Raw genomic sequence first — 16,015 nt, 5'->3', positions numbered from 1 at the left:
TGTAGGGCTCCCACCAGGGTCTGGAAATTTGGTGGCAAGTGGAGAGCTGGCAACATTAATTGCCAAGGTTCCAAGAACTGTGACATTTAATGCTTCCACCACTTGCCACACTGGCAAAATTTTAGATCCATAAGGTTCCCCACAGGCTGGATGACAAGATTTCGTGACCTGGATCTGGCCCATAGGCCATATCTTGGTCCTCCATGGTATACATTGATGTACATGGAGAAGTTTGGTTTGTATTGTCATCATTTTACTTTGTTTCTTTGAAAAACAAGTTCTTGTGTAATTATTTAGCTCAGTGGAAGTTTAAGTAAATACACTGGGATTTTGTCTCAGTTGCTGTTTTTATTACAGATCCATGTAGAACTAAAATATTTATTTTTCAGGGTGATTCTGGTGGACCTCTGTCATGTCGAAACAATTATGATGGGAAATGGTTTTTGACTGGTATTGTTAGCTGGGGCTATGGCTGTGGAAGACCAAATTTTCCTGGAGTCTACACAAGGGTGTCAAATTTTGCTCCGTGGATTCACAGATATGTGCCTTCAGTTTTGTAATTCAGAAATGGTCAACTTGGAACAAAATTAATGGTGAAACCTCCATTAAATGTTATATTTAATTTTAAAAAATGTGTCCAGTTTCTTAACCACATTGCCAATTATCACACACATGCCTGAGGTTTCAGAATGGATTTTGTTCACAAATTCTACTAGTTCTAGGAGAAAATAAGGGAAATACATTCAGGAAAAGTGTAAGATTGAATGTAGTAAGTCACCCACTTCCCTTTAGAAAGTGACTTTTACTTCCATGTCTCAAGCTCCTCAAAATGGAGATAGTACTGCACAGTTTGCCTGTGTGATAGTTCTCAGATGAAAATGTTGAAGTCCTTTAGCAGGGCGTTTAAATACCGCTTTGTGAAAGACACTCATGTTCTTGTTTCTTATTCAGGCAAAAGTGTTTAAAAATGTGTGTGAATTTTAATTTTAATAGGTACAAACTGCAGCAGAATTGGGCACTGAACAAAATTAAGGTTTCAAGCTTTTTTTTATTTATCTCTAATTTACTTATGGTTAGTAATATAAAAAAGATATTTAAAAAGCGTTCTTGACTAGTGCTTTTCTACATGTTCCTTCTGTCTTGAGTAAAGAAATTCCAGTCAATCAACAGGCTATTTATAAGGTGGCCATAGGCTGAAAGAGGAGGACTACTTGAAAGAGAATTGGTTGCCTGCCATTTGTTTTGCAATCCTTAACCACAAAGGGGACTAACTGCTGTCAAACAGAATCTTTCTGGCTTTTGTATTTCTCAGACTTTTCAAAAATTAATGATTGAAACTGGGCCTTAAAAGTACTATTAGTTTTCTTGCATCACAGGTACAATTTCACTTTGTTTGTTGGTTTGTCCACATAAAGCTATTGCTATAAATAAATAAATAAATTAGGAAGCTGAGAAAAATATTGCCCAACACTTTTCCTGTGACAGAGGCACAATATTGTTATTTTTAGTCCTGGAAGTAATTTCTTCATGGAAGTTAAGCACTTTTGCTCCTTTGATACTATTCCTATGGTTTCCTTCTGGTGTTCAGTAGAATATTCAGTTCAACCTGAGGTTTACATTTGTGTAAAACACACACACACACACACACACACACACTCTCTCTCTCTCTCTCTCTCTCTCTCTTTTACATAACCAGCTGTAAGTTTATCTTGCTCATGTCTTTCCAAAGAAGACTAGTAACTGATCTTGGATATTTTTGTGGAATCCATATCCTACTGAGCCAGTTAGGAAAACAAAGAGTTACAGTGATGGTGACTTTTTTTCCCTTCCCACCTACCTTGATTGCAGATCAGCTGTTTCTCTCTCTAAGCAGTATGGCGAAGGTGAAAGGAAAGAAGCAAGAGGAAGACATACACCTCTTCTGAATGATGTTAAAACAATTAGGTTAAATGAAGTTTCTTTCAGAATTTTGATTTGCAGGAATCAAATCTTGCAAGCATCATGATACAGTCTGTCGCTTCCAAAAGGGTGTCAGCTGTATACAGCATACCATCTCCTGATGATTGTGAGTGTGTGTCTGGGCAGGTAAGGGACTGCAGCTAAGAGTTATTCCATGAGTTTTTTAAACAATAGTGTGTATTGTTATTTGGGAACACATTTGACCCTGCTCGTAACTGAGGTGATGATAAACTTGCTGTATCCTGAAGTTGGCAGCAGAAACTGAAACTGCAAATGAGTAATCTAGAATTGTGAAAGTTTCTACTCACGGTACAGCAAAAGCATATTGTTGCAATTTTAAAAGAAAACTTTGTTTCTTTTTTTTAAATGCAGAGGTATAGCAGAACAACTGTCCTCATTTTATTGTCTGACTATTTAATTCCGCCCTCCCCCTTTTTCTTTCCTTAAATAGAGTCCAAACTTGTATTGGGTCCAGTCTTCCGAGGAGGAAAGCTCATTTCTGAAGTATTCTTTTTTGAAACGGCTGAGATGGCATCTAGGAATATTACCCATTATTTCCTTAGCAGTCACTGTATTTGTGCTAGTCCTGCACTATTCATTATGTAAGTGCCATTTCTCTTATCAGTGTTTTTTGCTAAGCATTGAGAATTTGAATACATTATGCTTGGAAAGGTGCATTTTATAGAAAAGTAAATTAATGAGTTTCCCTTTTTGTTTATAGCATTTTGCAGAGACAGGAGGGGGTGCATTGATTTAAGTGATAAACAGTGATTAAAGAATAATAAAGCTACAAATGGTCCTTTTGACTCTCCTGGCAAATACCATAATCGTGACAGCTGCAACTTTCAAAGGAGCCTACTAGATTAGCTGTCTTCAGTCCACGCACATTTTCAAAAGGGCTTGGATATCTCATTCCTTTAGACTTCCCTGAAAAATTCTAGCCTAAAACCATAAAAATGTGAATATACTGTATATGTAGAAATTGACTTACTCTTGCCTGTTTTCTTTTCCTGTAGCAATACAGTTCTGTTCCCTCTAAGGTATTGTCTTCAGTCACTGAATAAAAGGTGCTTGATTCAATGTGTGCACCATATAGCCATGTACTTCTCTTAGAGGCCTATCTTCACTAATATCAAGGTTTAATCTAATGCTTTCACAAGCATCTGTAATGTTTTCAACAATGTCTATTAAGCTGCTAATGCATGATCCTTTATATTTATTTTTTATTTTTAGCTCCAGCATTCTCATTTATTTATATTGGTGGAAGTGTAGAAATCCCAAACCTGACTTACACAAGTGACCTCACTGATCCAAAGTCACAGAAATTTATACTGCAAGCAGAAATGATCCAGAGTTATGTAAGTTCTCATGTGTAAAATAAGAAATCTCGGAAGCATTTCTTACCACTGGTTGAAGTCCATCTTGCGAAATTCCAACTTTAGTATAAAGTTAAGCTTTGAGTCACAGGTATTGTTTCTATTCTTTCAAATGAGTGAAATCTAGGATTAGTTTGAGAGAGTTAAGTTACAAAGCTGAAGACAAGTGCTGGATAAGATGGGCAAGTGGCTGGGAGGCTGTAAACCTGTTGTGTTGCTGTAGTGCACTGGGAATATAAGTAACCAGGTGCAGTACGCTCGTCTTAGAGGAAGTACAAATTCTTACATTAAGAGAAACCCACTACTCTGTTCATGACATTTATCTTTTCTATTTGTTTTTTCTGTCCATCTTAACTATTTTGAATGGATTTGTTTCCCTTTGTCTGTGGGCTTTTAAGTACTGTTTAAATTGAATGTACACACTTTTTTTTGTTTTCCTTTACAAGCATCACAACAATGCTTGCATTCTTGCACTTCTCATGGCTTGTATTTGTGAGATCAATTCAGTTTCCTGGGTCCATGCGAACAGAAGTTTTAGACACAAAGCAGCCCTCTGTTAACCTGTATTTCCCAACAGAGTTAATCTAGTGTCTCAAAGCTGCTTTGTATGTGGCCAACATGAGTTATCCATGACTGAATTATAAACCAGAAATTTGCCATGCTATGTAATGAATCTAAATACATAATTAAGTTAAAATTTTTATCAATCCCCTTAGAAGGCATCCTCTTTCCTGGCTAAAAATCAAAGATTTACTTTGACTTGGTTGTAAAAGAGAGAATTTTTCTGCATTGCAATGAAAATTTTAGCAGAAATATGTACGTGGCTATTGCTCTTAAAATTAGAAAGTTTTTATCTTCTGTGAAAACGATGACAGTATCTGCAAGATGCAATTTACTACTGAGGTGATCACACTATGACCATTTAAAAAGTTTATTAGACATAAAAATGTAACCAATTTTTTTAGTCTTATATTTGTCTTTCTAATTATTTAACTGTCAGTTTGCAGAATTCTATGAATCTTCTACCTTAGGGAAATATTACTTGAATTCAGTGGTTGCTGCATTTAGGTAAGTCCATGTACTCTGAATTAAAGAAATGTTTCTCAGTATCTTTTGGTATTTTTTTGTTTTGTCTTAAATGGCTTAACCGGGATGGTTATGCAGAATTAAAATAAGAGAAAATAGGCAAGTTTGGTAGCCTACTTTAAAACCAACAGCTATATGTAATTTTCATGGCTTCTTAGCACCTTTTCTGAAGAGTTTTGCTTTCAGTTTTTGTCAGCAAACAATAGATACAATCAGGCAAGACCAAAGTTTTACTTGTTTTATAGGTTTGCTTCAGGGTTATTTAAGGATTACTTTTGAAGCTATCCCTCCCTCTGATGCAATTTTGAAAAGCAGTTTCCAACTGGATTTTATCTGTTTCTATTTTTCTGTGTAATTTGTTTCCTCAAGCTGACAAAAATGCAAGACTTGTTCTCAGATGTGAAACAAAAATTCATCTGTTTTGAATTTTGGCAGACAGTTCTCATAAGGAATCAGGCCTTTCATTGTGGGAAAGATGCATTTCAGGGGTGAGAGTGGTGGACGGCCTTTGACCATTTCCAAAACTGTCCACTTAAAAACACTTGCACTAAGAGAGTCTACACAACCATGTATACCAGCAGCCAAGCCATCATGCAGGAATTTTAAAGTTTAGTGTGCAAACTAGTTAAACTTGGCTCTAAAACAATAAAAACCTACATAAATGTATATAAAAGCTTCTTATAAATCTCCCCTTCCTTCCCATAGTGAAGGAGAAGATGGTCTCAAAGTCTACTGCTGGAGTATATTCTGGGCACCACAAGATATTACTGGCTCTTTCAAAAAACTGATCTCACTGAAGCAAAAGGAAATAATCAGGAAGCAAGTACCTTGGGGTGTTAATTCTTCTGCTGAAAGCTTTTTGGTAGAAGAGAATTTTGATCTCTTTACAATGGAACTTTTTGGTAAATATGCATTTGATTAAAAATAAGTCTAATAGTTCTTTTAAAATATGTATGCTTTGCTCATATCTGACTAATATTCCCTTTTAATTTAAGTTGCAGATGCTACTGAGTATGATGTGACCTTAAAGTCAGGTAATTAAATAAAAGGTAATAATAAGTAATACTACTTGCAAAAAAAGTGCCTTTATCAACAAAGTGATCAGAGCCCCAGGCATTAATTATAGTAGTCAAGAAACCAAATGAGAATGGGGACCCCTTTGTTGGTTACTGTGCATACATAGGAGTAGACAGTCCCTCCCTTGAAGAACTTGCTTGGTCTAAGTAATAGTCTGATAATTCTCTGCAAGTGCTCTCCAAAATCTTTTAAATTTGGATATCTAATGCTGAGCTTTTAAAACCTGTTTAGGAACATGACATTTTCAAGTTTAATGAGAACGTGCAGCTTTCCATGTCTTGTAGTGAGAAAGATTGCTGCTTAGCACCCAAAAAGCAAGCAATTTCATAGATCTTCTTTTCTTATAGGTTGAACAGCTTAACTCTAGACACCCAACTTAGAAAATATTGACCATCATCATTGCAAATATGCAGTTCCACTGGTTTTCATTTTTGCATGAGGTTGTCTGCCTCTGACCTGTATCTCGAGATACTTTATAAACTCAGGGCAATAGACTCATGTTAGAACTGAAGCAGAAAGAGAATAAATTAGTGGCAGAGGCAAGGGAGAAAGTGTTTATCCCATGGAAATTTACGATGGTAGGGATGAAGAAGATTTTTCAGGCTGACAGCAAAATTAATAGGGTTTCAATTCACTTCAGGAATGAATTATGTGCTTTTGTATGGGAAGAAGAACAGCCTCTGCACATACTGGATTATGGAGTACTGGAATTTGTTGGCAGGCATAGGAAAGAAATGTGTATGTGTGTAGGGTTTCTGCCAAAGTTAAGTTAATCTAATAGCATAAAGATATACCAAAAATGGCCTACAGACTTACAGAAGAAAGAGTTCAGGCTGAATTGGAAGGTCTGAGTTAAGAGGAAGCTACAGGATACAGATCCTTGCACACAGATTCTCTTATCTTTAGGACATAGAAGTGCTCCTAGAGATGTGCAGCTGAAAGATATTGATGTGGCAGCAACATAGCTCTTCTACACTGGTCTATCCATGTGGAAACATAAGCTCCAAGTGATAAGAATGATGGAAGTGGCCAAAAGTACTCACGACTAAAATAGGTTTCTCACATTCTTTCAATTTAATGGTGAAATCAATTATTATGTTTTAGGTGGTGGGATTTGGGGCTTGCATTTCGTAATGTTCATGTGAAATGCCTGTGTGTTCTGGAACTTGAGCCCTAAATTTGATATACAGAGGGGAAAAAAGCCCTAAATTTGCTTTGTGTGTTTGTTTTGTTTTTGAGCATTCAATATTTTACATACACATAAGCTGTCATATTAACGTCTTAATTAGAACTAATTGTGGCCTAATGACTTCAAGCATTAGGAATTGCAATGAATGCTCCTTCTGCTGAAGTTGCTGTAGCATTGCAATTAGCACTAGTGAAAATTGTGAGATTAGCAACAATAGAAAGTAAGACTTTAGATATCTACAGACCAACTGTATGAAGCTTTTATTTTCATAGTTTTACCTCAGCCTTGTTGGAGAAAGGACCACCTGTTTGTTTGAGAAGGTATTGCAGTATAGTTTCATCATATGTTCAGTCCTTGTCTTGTCTGCTGACATCTAGAATATGTCTGTTGTGATGAAGCCTTATTTTGCAGACAGCTTCTATCCATTCGATTTATACTAAGACTTCCCCAGTTTAATTTCTATTTGCCCTCCCTTGGTTTTGAATTTTGCAGCTGCTGATGTAGTCTCTTTTGTTTAACAGTATCCTTTGACCTATATGCAAAGCCAGGTAACAACAGGAGTTTGACTTTGATGAATCCCAAGAAATCTTTTTATCAGTGGCGGCTGCGAGTTCCTTCGAACTATGTTGTGAGACTTGTCATTCTTACATTGCATGGTGTCACTCCAGGGAGCTGTGCATCTCACAGATTATCAGCATATGATTTCCTCCTCCCTCTTCAGAACAAGATCATTACGAGGTATGACTGTACACAAAATGCTACCTTTTGGGCTTAAATAAAAGAACAAAAACCCCAAGCACATGCACCCACTGCCTGTAGGAGCTCTTCTGAACACATCTTTATTCAAAAACATTTGCCTGAGGATTGAATAGCTCAAGGGACTGGCAATGAAATAGAGAATCATGCACCTTGAAAAAGTCTGTTCAGAATACAGCCAGGGTTAGTAGTGACTGAAATTCAGTATCATTAATATCACAAACCTAGCTAAAATAAGTAGATGGGCTCTTGCCAGTTCTTATTAACAGATATCGACTTGGCAAGTCTTAATGATATTTAGTTCTAATACTCACCTTTGAGTTCAGCAAAGAGACCAGATATTGTGTAGCCACCAATTAGTGTTAGTTTTAAATTACCCTCAAATTAGTATTGGAACACTTGGGTAGCTTATGACAGGAAACTCCTCTGATATACTTTTTTATTTATGGTGTAGACATCAATTTCAAGGGCCATCAATGTCCCTCTTACTACTTTTAATAAGAACACTACTTTAAAACAAGCAGAAAAGAAAAGTTCATTAATATCAAGCAGCTTTTTCAGTATTTTCAGGTCCAGCTTTGGATAAGGGCATTTTCCCCCAATGTATTTCATGTACTTAATATACAGAACTAGCTTATGCATTGATGCTTGTATATAGCAACCTACAAAAAATAGGGTTTGAGTACGCTGAAAGAACTAGGTATACTCAAGAAAAAGAATCATATTTGGAAAGAAAGTCTATATGCAATTGGAGGTTTCTCTCTCAGCCTGTTCTTGTTCTGGAAAAACTTATTGAATGTTGCCACTATTCTTAGCTAAGAGGAGATAATCTGTAGGGTTTATACTATTTGTGTTGTATCCAGTGTTATCTTTGATATAAAAAGTTTTTAGTACTTTGAGTATTTCAGCTTTTGTGCATGATCCAAGACATGTGAGAGGAAAAGCAGTTGAGTTCTTTTGAAGGACCATCCTTTTCTGTGTACTTGGCAGTGTAAGTCATGTTGCAGGAGAAGGGAGAACGCAGCTATATACATGGAAGATGAAGACTTGAGGTTAATACTTTGCATTTAGTTTCTTCATGATACTTTTGTATAGGTATCCCATCCAAGCAGATACCCATGTCATAAATGGTTCTGATTTACTTCCTATACAATGCAGTGGTGAACATGTACCATGGCAACAAGCTAGCTATGAGGGTATGAAATAAGGCTGTGATTATATACTGCATAAGCATGCATCTTGGGTAAATTTTCAGGCCCTTTTTATGTGTCCTCACCCCCTCATTCTTGTAGTCCCAAGTCAAAAAGGCAGAGCAAAAATAGAATGGCTCAAACAGGTGACTAATATGTAAGGGCATTGGAAGATGACTATTTGATGATGAAGAGTGGAGAAAAATTAAGACCGCTCAATTTTGGTAAAAGATGAATAAAAAGGAATGCAATAGAAGTATATTGAATAATATATGGTTTTTAGAGAAGGTAAACTGGGAACACTAAATAGGCAGTGTCTCAGTAGAGGAGTAGGAAATGAAACTCATTAAGGTTTAACTCATTAAAAAGTTAAGATAATGAAAAATGTATTTCACACAGTAACCTTTTGCAGTTGGTTGGTGCATCTACATTTGCGCTTTACCGAGGAGTTAACTAATTAGCTCCACTGAAAAGCATAACCATCTACATGTGCACTACTATTGGCTTGCAATAAATTAATTGACTCCACCGTAGGATAGTACTGTTGGGAACAGCACTATCTTATGGCAGAGTCATTTACTGCATGGAAATGCGTATGTGGTCTGCAGCAGTTTGAGCCTGGGCAAACCAGGCTCGGGTGGGGGCAGCCACATGGCTCTATAGTTTTGTTACTCTCATGTCCTAGCCAGCCCCTCTGCCACCTGGGAGCCCTGTCAGCTGATTAGGGGTTTGGGGGGGTGGGGGTTCACATGCACCCCAGAGTCTAGGAGCTCATAGCTGATGTGGCTTCCAGCTGCAGGGCTGCCCCGGGTGGCCCCACCACTGGAAGCCTGCATCAGCTGCGGTTTCCCAGCTGCAGCAATGCCTGGGGTGCTCCCACTGCTGGGAGCCTGCACCAGAAGCAGTCTCCTAGGTACAGGAAAGCCTAGGGTGTCCTCACGTCTGGGAGCCTGGTCAGTTGAGGGGCCGCGCAGACATGGGAGTTTACTACTTGCTAGTGGAGGCAGAGCCTGGGATCATGATCCCAGGCTCCCCCTGGACCAGCAATAAGGCATGATAGAATCTAATGCATAATCCCACAGTCATGCCTCCTGCTATGCACGTGTGGCATAGCAAGAAGCATGAACATGTGATGCGGCGGCTAGTAAAGCAACCAAAACGCTGGCTTGCATCCATAGATGCTTCTCAAGCAAATCCTGGGATGTCATTCTCCCCCTGTACTCGGCCTTAGTGAGGCCGCAGCTGGAGTAGTGCGTCCAGTTTTGGGCTCCACAATTCAAAAAGGATGTGGAGAAGCTTGAGAGAGTCCAGAGAAGAGCCACACGCATGATCAGAGGTCAGGGAAGCAGACCCTACGATGACAGGCTGAGAGCCCTGGGGCTCTTTAGCCTGAAAAAGCGCAGGCTCAGGGGTGATCTGATGGCCACCTACAAGTTTATCAGGGGTGACCACCAGCATCTGGGGGAACATTTGTTCACCAGAGCGCCCCAAGGGATGACGAGGTCGAATGGTCACAAACGACTTCAAGATCGTTTCAGGCTGGACATAAGGAAGAACTTCTTTACTGTCCGAGCCCCCAAGGTCTGGAACAGCCTGCCACCGGAGGTGGTTCAAGCGCCTTCATTGAACACCTTCAAGATGAAACTGGATGCTTATCTTGCTGGGATCCTATGACCCCAGCTGACTTCCTGCCCTTTGGGCGGGGGGCTGGACTCGATGATCTTCCGAGGTCCCTTCCAGCCCTGATGTCTATGAAATCTATGAAACATGCGACTCACACATCAGATCCCATCTCACCTTTACCTGCACATCTAGAGGGACCCTATGGCATAAAACAGCACCAAGTATTAAGTATTGGAGTGCATCTGTTTTATTCTGTTGGTATATCCTCTAACAAAATGGAGTCCAGGGCTCTAGGCATTGTTACCATATAATTGAGCAGAAGTATAAATAATATAGAAATCACGGTCTAATCAAATCTGCATGCTTCTCAGGTGGTGTGGAGTACCAGGGGCTTGGAATCCCCCCATTGTTCGGTTAACTTCATCAAGTAATGTAATGCTGGTCACCTTCTCGCTGGACAAAAGAAAAGAGAACAGCATACTAAAAGCCTACTTCCAGGCAGTTCCTAAAATTGGTAGGTAACCAAATCAAGTTGCACATTTGACATAGGCATGTTCATACTTCATAGTCACTAGTAATTTAAAACATTACTGTCTGGGTTTTCCCTGAGACAACGATATTGAAGTATCATTCTAATAACCCACACTGTCTGCCTGAAGCAGGTTTCAGTCAGCTAAGCAGAGTCTGGGGAATACTATCCTTCTGCTTCTTAGGGTTAGTCTTCCTGGGGTTAGAGCTAGAACATCTTTCCCAGAGGTGACTTTTTGTCCCTGGCTCTAGGTAGTTCATTAATGGTGTCTGCTTCTGCATATACACAATTAGCATCAGGGTGAAGTCCCTCTCATGCCCCTTCCCCTACTGCAACCCCTGCTATTCATGCCCCTTCACCAAGTGCTGCTGATTTGTTACCTGTAATGGTAAGTTTGGCTGTAAGAAAAACAGGCACTGCAGTGGTGGAGCTGTGTGGCCATGTTGGGCTGCATCAGATCTTTGTGGGCCAGATCTAGCCCATGGGCTGACCCCTGAGTGCAACTTATGTAATTGCAATTTCTGTAATTGTGTTGTTAACTAATGGGTTTTTTTTTTCTCCCAGTATGTGGCGGGCGTTACATCTCGTGGAATGGGACTGTGAGCTCCCCTTATTATCCAAGTTACTATCCACCAAGCATTGACTGCAGCTGGATAATCAGAGTAAGTCCTTGCACTTGAGATTCATTGTGATTTTGTGTGAAGTTCTTCATTGCACATCCTGAGGCAGTAAAACAGGAAGGAAATAAAGGAAACCATTCTGAGAGCCATGCTAGCAACAGTTTTGAACAAATCTGAGGACAGTTAAAGTTCTGGGCAGCAGAGCCAAGTATGGCTGCAGCTCTGGTTTTGGGGTCTTTTCAGAGGGGAGAAGGGGCAAAGGGTCCACTGTACCTTGAGGAGACAGGATTTGGCAGTGTCACACACAATGTGCAAGATAGGAAGGCATCTTAGACGGTGAGGGTATAACAGTTTGTGTCACTGCATGAGTTAGGATTAGTGTTCCATATTGAGGGCATTGCTCAATTGTTTCAGGAGGAAACGTTATTCAGGTGTTTTTTTAGTACAGTCCTGTTTTTCCCTAAACATGCTAGAAACAGCAGAGGCAAGGATTTTTGTGGGTGACATCTTTTATTGAACCAACTGCATAGTTAGGATGCAATGCATTCAGATATCACCCACAAAAATCATTGCCTTTCACATTCCTGACCATCATGGAGACAACAGCACCCCAACACTACTAGAAACAGTAGAAAACTTCCTTACTTGGATGTATCCAGTTTTGCCTTTCCAGTGAGTGTTGTGTCTTAAGCAGCTGTCTCTTGGCTTCGTATATAGGCGAAGCTCACCACTGGTGCTTTTTTTGTCTGCTGGCTTTCTACTTCGTGAACACAGATACAACTGCTCAGGACTTGTCTATGCTTACTTGGCTCTGCTGCCCAGAACTCCTGGTGACAGAGAGCTGCCACCACAGAACATGTGAATCCATGCATTTCTGAAAGGTCTGCATCATTTGCTGATGAGAACACAACTTTTGAATGCCGCTTTATACTGAGCCAATTTGAAAATATATATTTGCCATAGTAAAACTTCTTTCTTTTGTTTTTCAACCCTTTGATTTTAGGCACCATTGCCTGGCTATAAGTTGTCACTAAAAATTCTTGTAATACAAATTCAGGAGAAGTCTCCAGGATCTAGTAAATGTGATAAGGACTGGTTAGAAATTGATGGAGTTAGGTGAGTTAAACAAATTATACTAATTGCCTGGTGATCTTGAGAGAGGATGTAATTGGTGCTATAAAATGTTTTGTACTAAAACCTTGTATTTCTCAACTGTTTCTTGTGAAGAACTGTACAGCTTTGTAAACACAATCACGTTTTCACTCTGACTTTATTACCTGTGGATAAACAGCAAACAGATGTCACTAATGGTAGCATCGTCCCTATTTCATAACAATAAAAATGTGTTTAATTGGTTAACTTTGATTAAAAACAGTGGTGGTCCATGAGATCCACTGCAGGGTTTTTCATTGGGCCACTGGAGCTATGATTTTTGGCCACCCTCTTGAACTAGATTTCTGTTCTGATGGGTGAGTTCCTTTGTCATTGCAGAATTTTCCTTTGTAGTTGCAATGTATCTGTAATGATTGCAGTTTGCTTTCATTTTTCATGGCAATATAAAGTGTTTTAGAAATGTTCAGTGTCCATCATTGGGAAGGAATACATATAAGTTAACATGCAGTTGGACTGTGGAATTCCGTGAGTGGAAACTGAACTTCTTGGGTTTGCAGAACTGAATAGGAAACCTTTTAAAGAGACTTTTTTAGAAGGGCTCCAGATAGATAGGCCATAGTTTTTAATGTTGGCCTTCTTGCATACTTGTTCTTTGGCTTCCTGTCCTAATGAAAATCAGTAACTTCAAAGATAAGAAAAGTATCCTTGCCGGGGAGGGGAACCACACTCACTTAAAACCCCTATGACCTTTTGGGGAACTTGTATGGATTTTATTGGAACTGTATTGCCCATGCATAGATGTTAGTGTTTTTGTATGGTGAATAAAAAAGAAGGCTGGGGTGGCAAGATAATCTGAAGTCGCTACATTAAAAAGAGTTAAGATCTGATGGAAGTGGAATGTTGTTATAATGATTCTTTTCCCTTTCCAGGTATTGTAAAGCTATTGCAGAAGGCCAGAGAAATAAAGACTATGGTTATTCAGTTGCAATCAATTTCCATTCAGATGAACTGGTCACTCATAGAGGTTTTTACATTGAATATAACGCATTCAGTTACATGGACCGTAAGTGGATACAGGTGCATTTTAATTTCAAGGGGTTAATATTTCTTTTGCTTCTTTAATCTTGTTAAACTTCTAATTCACTAGATTAGTTACATTTATTAATGTAAAAGTAGTTGTGTCATGAATTTGGATGTTTAAAGCATTGGACTTTTCACTGAATTACATTGAGAAAATAGGACTACAGCCTATTTCTGTTAACTGGCAGATAATAGTTGAACCTCCAAAAATTTGTCAAATCCAGTTTGTTGAAGGCTTATGAAATTCTCAAGACATTTTAAAAGGTCCATGTTGTGATCACTACCACTAGTAGGGGAGGAGGGGCAAATTTAGGGCTTGTCTTCTCATTGATATCTATCTGGAATAGTGCAAGGTGTGACTTGAAAGTGTATTAACTATTCCTGATTACCTTAGCAGTGGCTGCTCTTACTGTGGATTTCCAGAAATGACATAAAGCAAATTCATTCCAAAATAAAAGCAGCCACCCAATGAATTAATTAGGATGTGAATTCAAAGTTGACGAATTGCTTCTATTTTGTTCTGAACTAATTTTCAGAATAGTTTAGAATAAACTATAAGCCCTTAAAGGAGTGGCTAAGGTTTGCCTGCTTTATTTAAAAATTTATCAACAGCTGTCCTCTAGTCAGCATTTTGGATGAATGATATTTTGAAAGACCTCTACACTCCCCTTTTCAGACACCTCCTTTATTAACAAAACAAGTATTGATCTTCAGAAGATCTATGCAGTGTCTGAAATGTTGTGATCATGTCCTTAGATGTCTTTACTATTGAGAATTGTGTGGTATCATTTTTTGTTCATTTGGATTTGTTGGTGAGGTGTTTGTTTGCTTTTTCTGTTCTTTTGATTTGTTGGTGTTTTTAATGTTGTTGTATTTCAGTAGTTTAGGACCCAGTTTTATGTTTTAGCTTGTGAGAATATGGGCAGGACCAATGGCCATTAAGACTTCAGCATTTGGGAACTTCCAGGGGTGCCGTTTCATCTATGCCTTGGTGATTCTTGTTTCTGAAGTGTCATTGGCTAAGGGTCCCTTGGCTGCCTGGGTTGCCATATGGAATAGAGAATGGTACAGAACAAGAGCTTAAAAATGCTTTTCTTTGAAGAAAATGCACAGAGTTCTTTCTCCTTACACTAGTGGTATGCACTCATTGTATGCTCTTCTCCCACTTAGCTGTGTATTGCCATACCCACAGCCAATCCAGTGAAGACCAGAATGGTGGGCTTCATGGTTTTGTGTGTAGGGCCAGCCAACAGCGGTGGGCAGGTGCTGTAATGTGGCTACCTAGACACAATGGCTGCCTCTACGTTTGCTCGGAGGCAGAGGGGGAGTTTTAATTAGAGCAGTTCCCAGAGAGCCACTCTAATTAAAATGTCTCACTGTCACATGTATTAAACACCTATGGGTTTATAAGTGGCCTCAGGGTGCTTTCAATGAAGTTTAGACAAAGTGTCCCAGCAGCCATTTTTAAATGCGTGAGGGCTTCTTATACACATGATGATCAGGCCACACTGGGGCCTTCTAGTTAGAATGCGGAGCAGACTCAATTAATCGAGTCTGCTCTGATGTGTTCTAATTAGAATGTGATTCAGCACGTATATAGGCAGCCTATGAATGCTTGGTGAAGGATGTTGGCAAGGTGTGTGGCTTATGTGGGTACAGGATTCTGAGACCTGTGTTCTCCCAATGCAATCCTGCCTGATAATTGCAAATTAGGAGAAAACAAATTCCTCCCTTCATAGACTGCTGAGTATCCACAATCTTTCATTATTTGAGATTTTACTAAAGTGTTGCTATAAAAAACACCTAGATCCATGTTGTGGCACATGTAGATATATATAGAAAAAAGGATGTGTAACTGTGGATTACCCTTCTTCAAGATGTGAAGGGAATAGACAACTACCTGAAATTAATTTATCAGATCCTTTTTCCCCACTTCTGTGTGAAGTATACAGAAAAGTAGACTCAATTAATTTTTTCTGATTGAAATTAATAAAACTGTGGGACAGAACTGGTGGTTGGTTCTGCCTGGCAGATCTAGAGTTGAAAGAGAAACCACTTACGTTGACTTGGGGCAGGCATGTAGAGAACAAATTTTCAAGCCAACCGTTTTGAAAGTTGTGTGTAAAGATTTCAAGATGTCAAAAAGGGGAACAATGTGTTTGGTTCAATCCAAAACAAGGTTTTAAATAGCTTAGAATGTTGTGACTTTTTCCCCATCTTTGGTTCCTTTAGTTTGTCCTCGACAATTTAAGTGCGCAGATAGAACATGCATTCCTTTAAACAATCAGTGTGATGGACGGCAAGATTGTTCAGATGGCAGTGATGAATTAGACTGTGGTAAGTTTGTAATTATTACTGTGGAACAAAAGTGGTGCACCGAGGCACTTGTGTGACTGTATAACATTAAAAATACAGAG

At 39.0% G+C, this 16,015-nt stretch overlaps 2 protein-coding genes across 2 annotated transcripts in view; both read left to right on the top strand.

The window, feature by feature from the left end:
• TMPRSS7 (transmembrane serine protease 7) overlaps positions 1-585 on the top strand; it is a 47,359-nt gene extending 46,774 nt beyond the window's left edge. Inside the window, exon 18 of the mRNA XM_025214259.1 lies at positions 390-585. Within this exon, the coding sequence (XP_025070044.1) occupies positions 390-560 (171 nt within the window). The 3' untranslated portion in view covers positions 561-585. The remainder of the gene's footprint in view (positions 1-389) is intronic.
• A 1,359-nt stretch (positions 586-1,944) lies between these two features.
• The window catches only part of LOC102385059 (suppressor of tumorigenicity 14 protein-like), a 36,219-nt gene continuing 22,148 nt past the window's right edge, over positions 1,945-16,015 (top strand). Inside the window, exons 1-12 of the mRNA XM_025214269.1 lie at positions 1,945-2,085; positions 2,411-2,561; positions 3,193-3,317; positions 4,336-4,403; positions 5,127-5,323; positions 5,417-5,455; positions 7,209-7,425; positions 10,628-10,770; positions 11,350-11,447; positions 12,409-12,521; positions 13,448-13,581; positions 15,831-15,935. Coding sequence (XP_025070054.1) covers positions 2,002-2,085; positions 2,411-2,561; positions 3,193-3,317; positions 4,336-4,403; positions 5,127-5,323; positions 5,417-5,455; positions 7,209-7,425; positions 10,628-10,770; positions 11,350-11,447; positions 12,409-12,521; positions 13,448-13,581; positions 15,831-15,935 — 1,474 coding nt within the window. The 5' untranslated portion in view covers positions 1,945-2,001. The remainder of the gene's footprint in view (positions 2,086-2,410; positions 2,562-3,192; positions 3,318-4,335; positions 4,404-5,126; positions 5,324-5,416; positions 5,456-7,208; positions 7,426-10,627; positions 10,771-11,349; positions 11,448-12,408; positions 12,522-13,447; positions 13,582-15,830; positions 15,936-16,015) is intronic.

Source organism: Alligator sinensis, unplaced genomic scaffold (genome assembly GCF_000455745.1).
Source record: "Alligator sinensis unplaced genomic scaffold, ASM45574v1 scaffold359_1, whole genome shotgun sequence".
Classification (NCBI taxonomy): domain Eukaryota; kingdom Metazoa; phylum Chordata; order Crocodylia; family Alligatoridae; genus Alligator; species Alligator sinensis.
The sequence above is the reverse complement of the archived record's forward strand: the minus strand, read 5'-3'. Positions and strand labels throughout refer to the sequence as shown.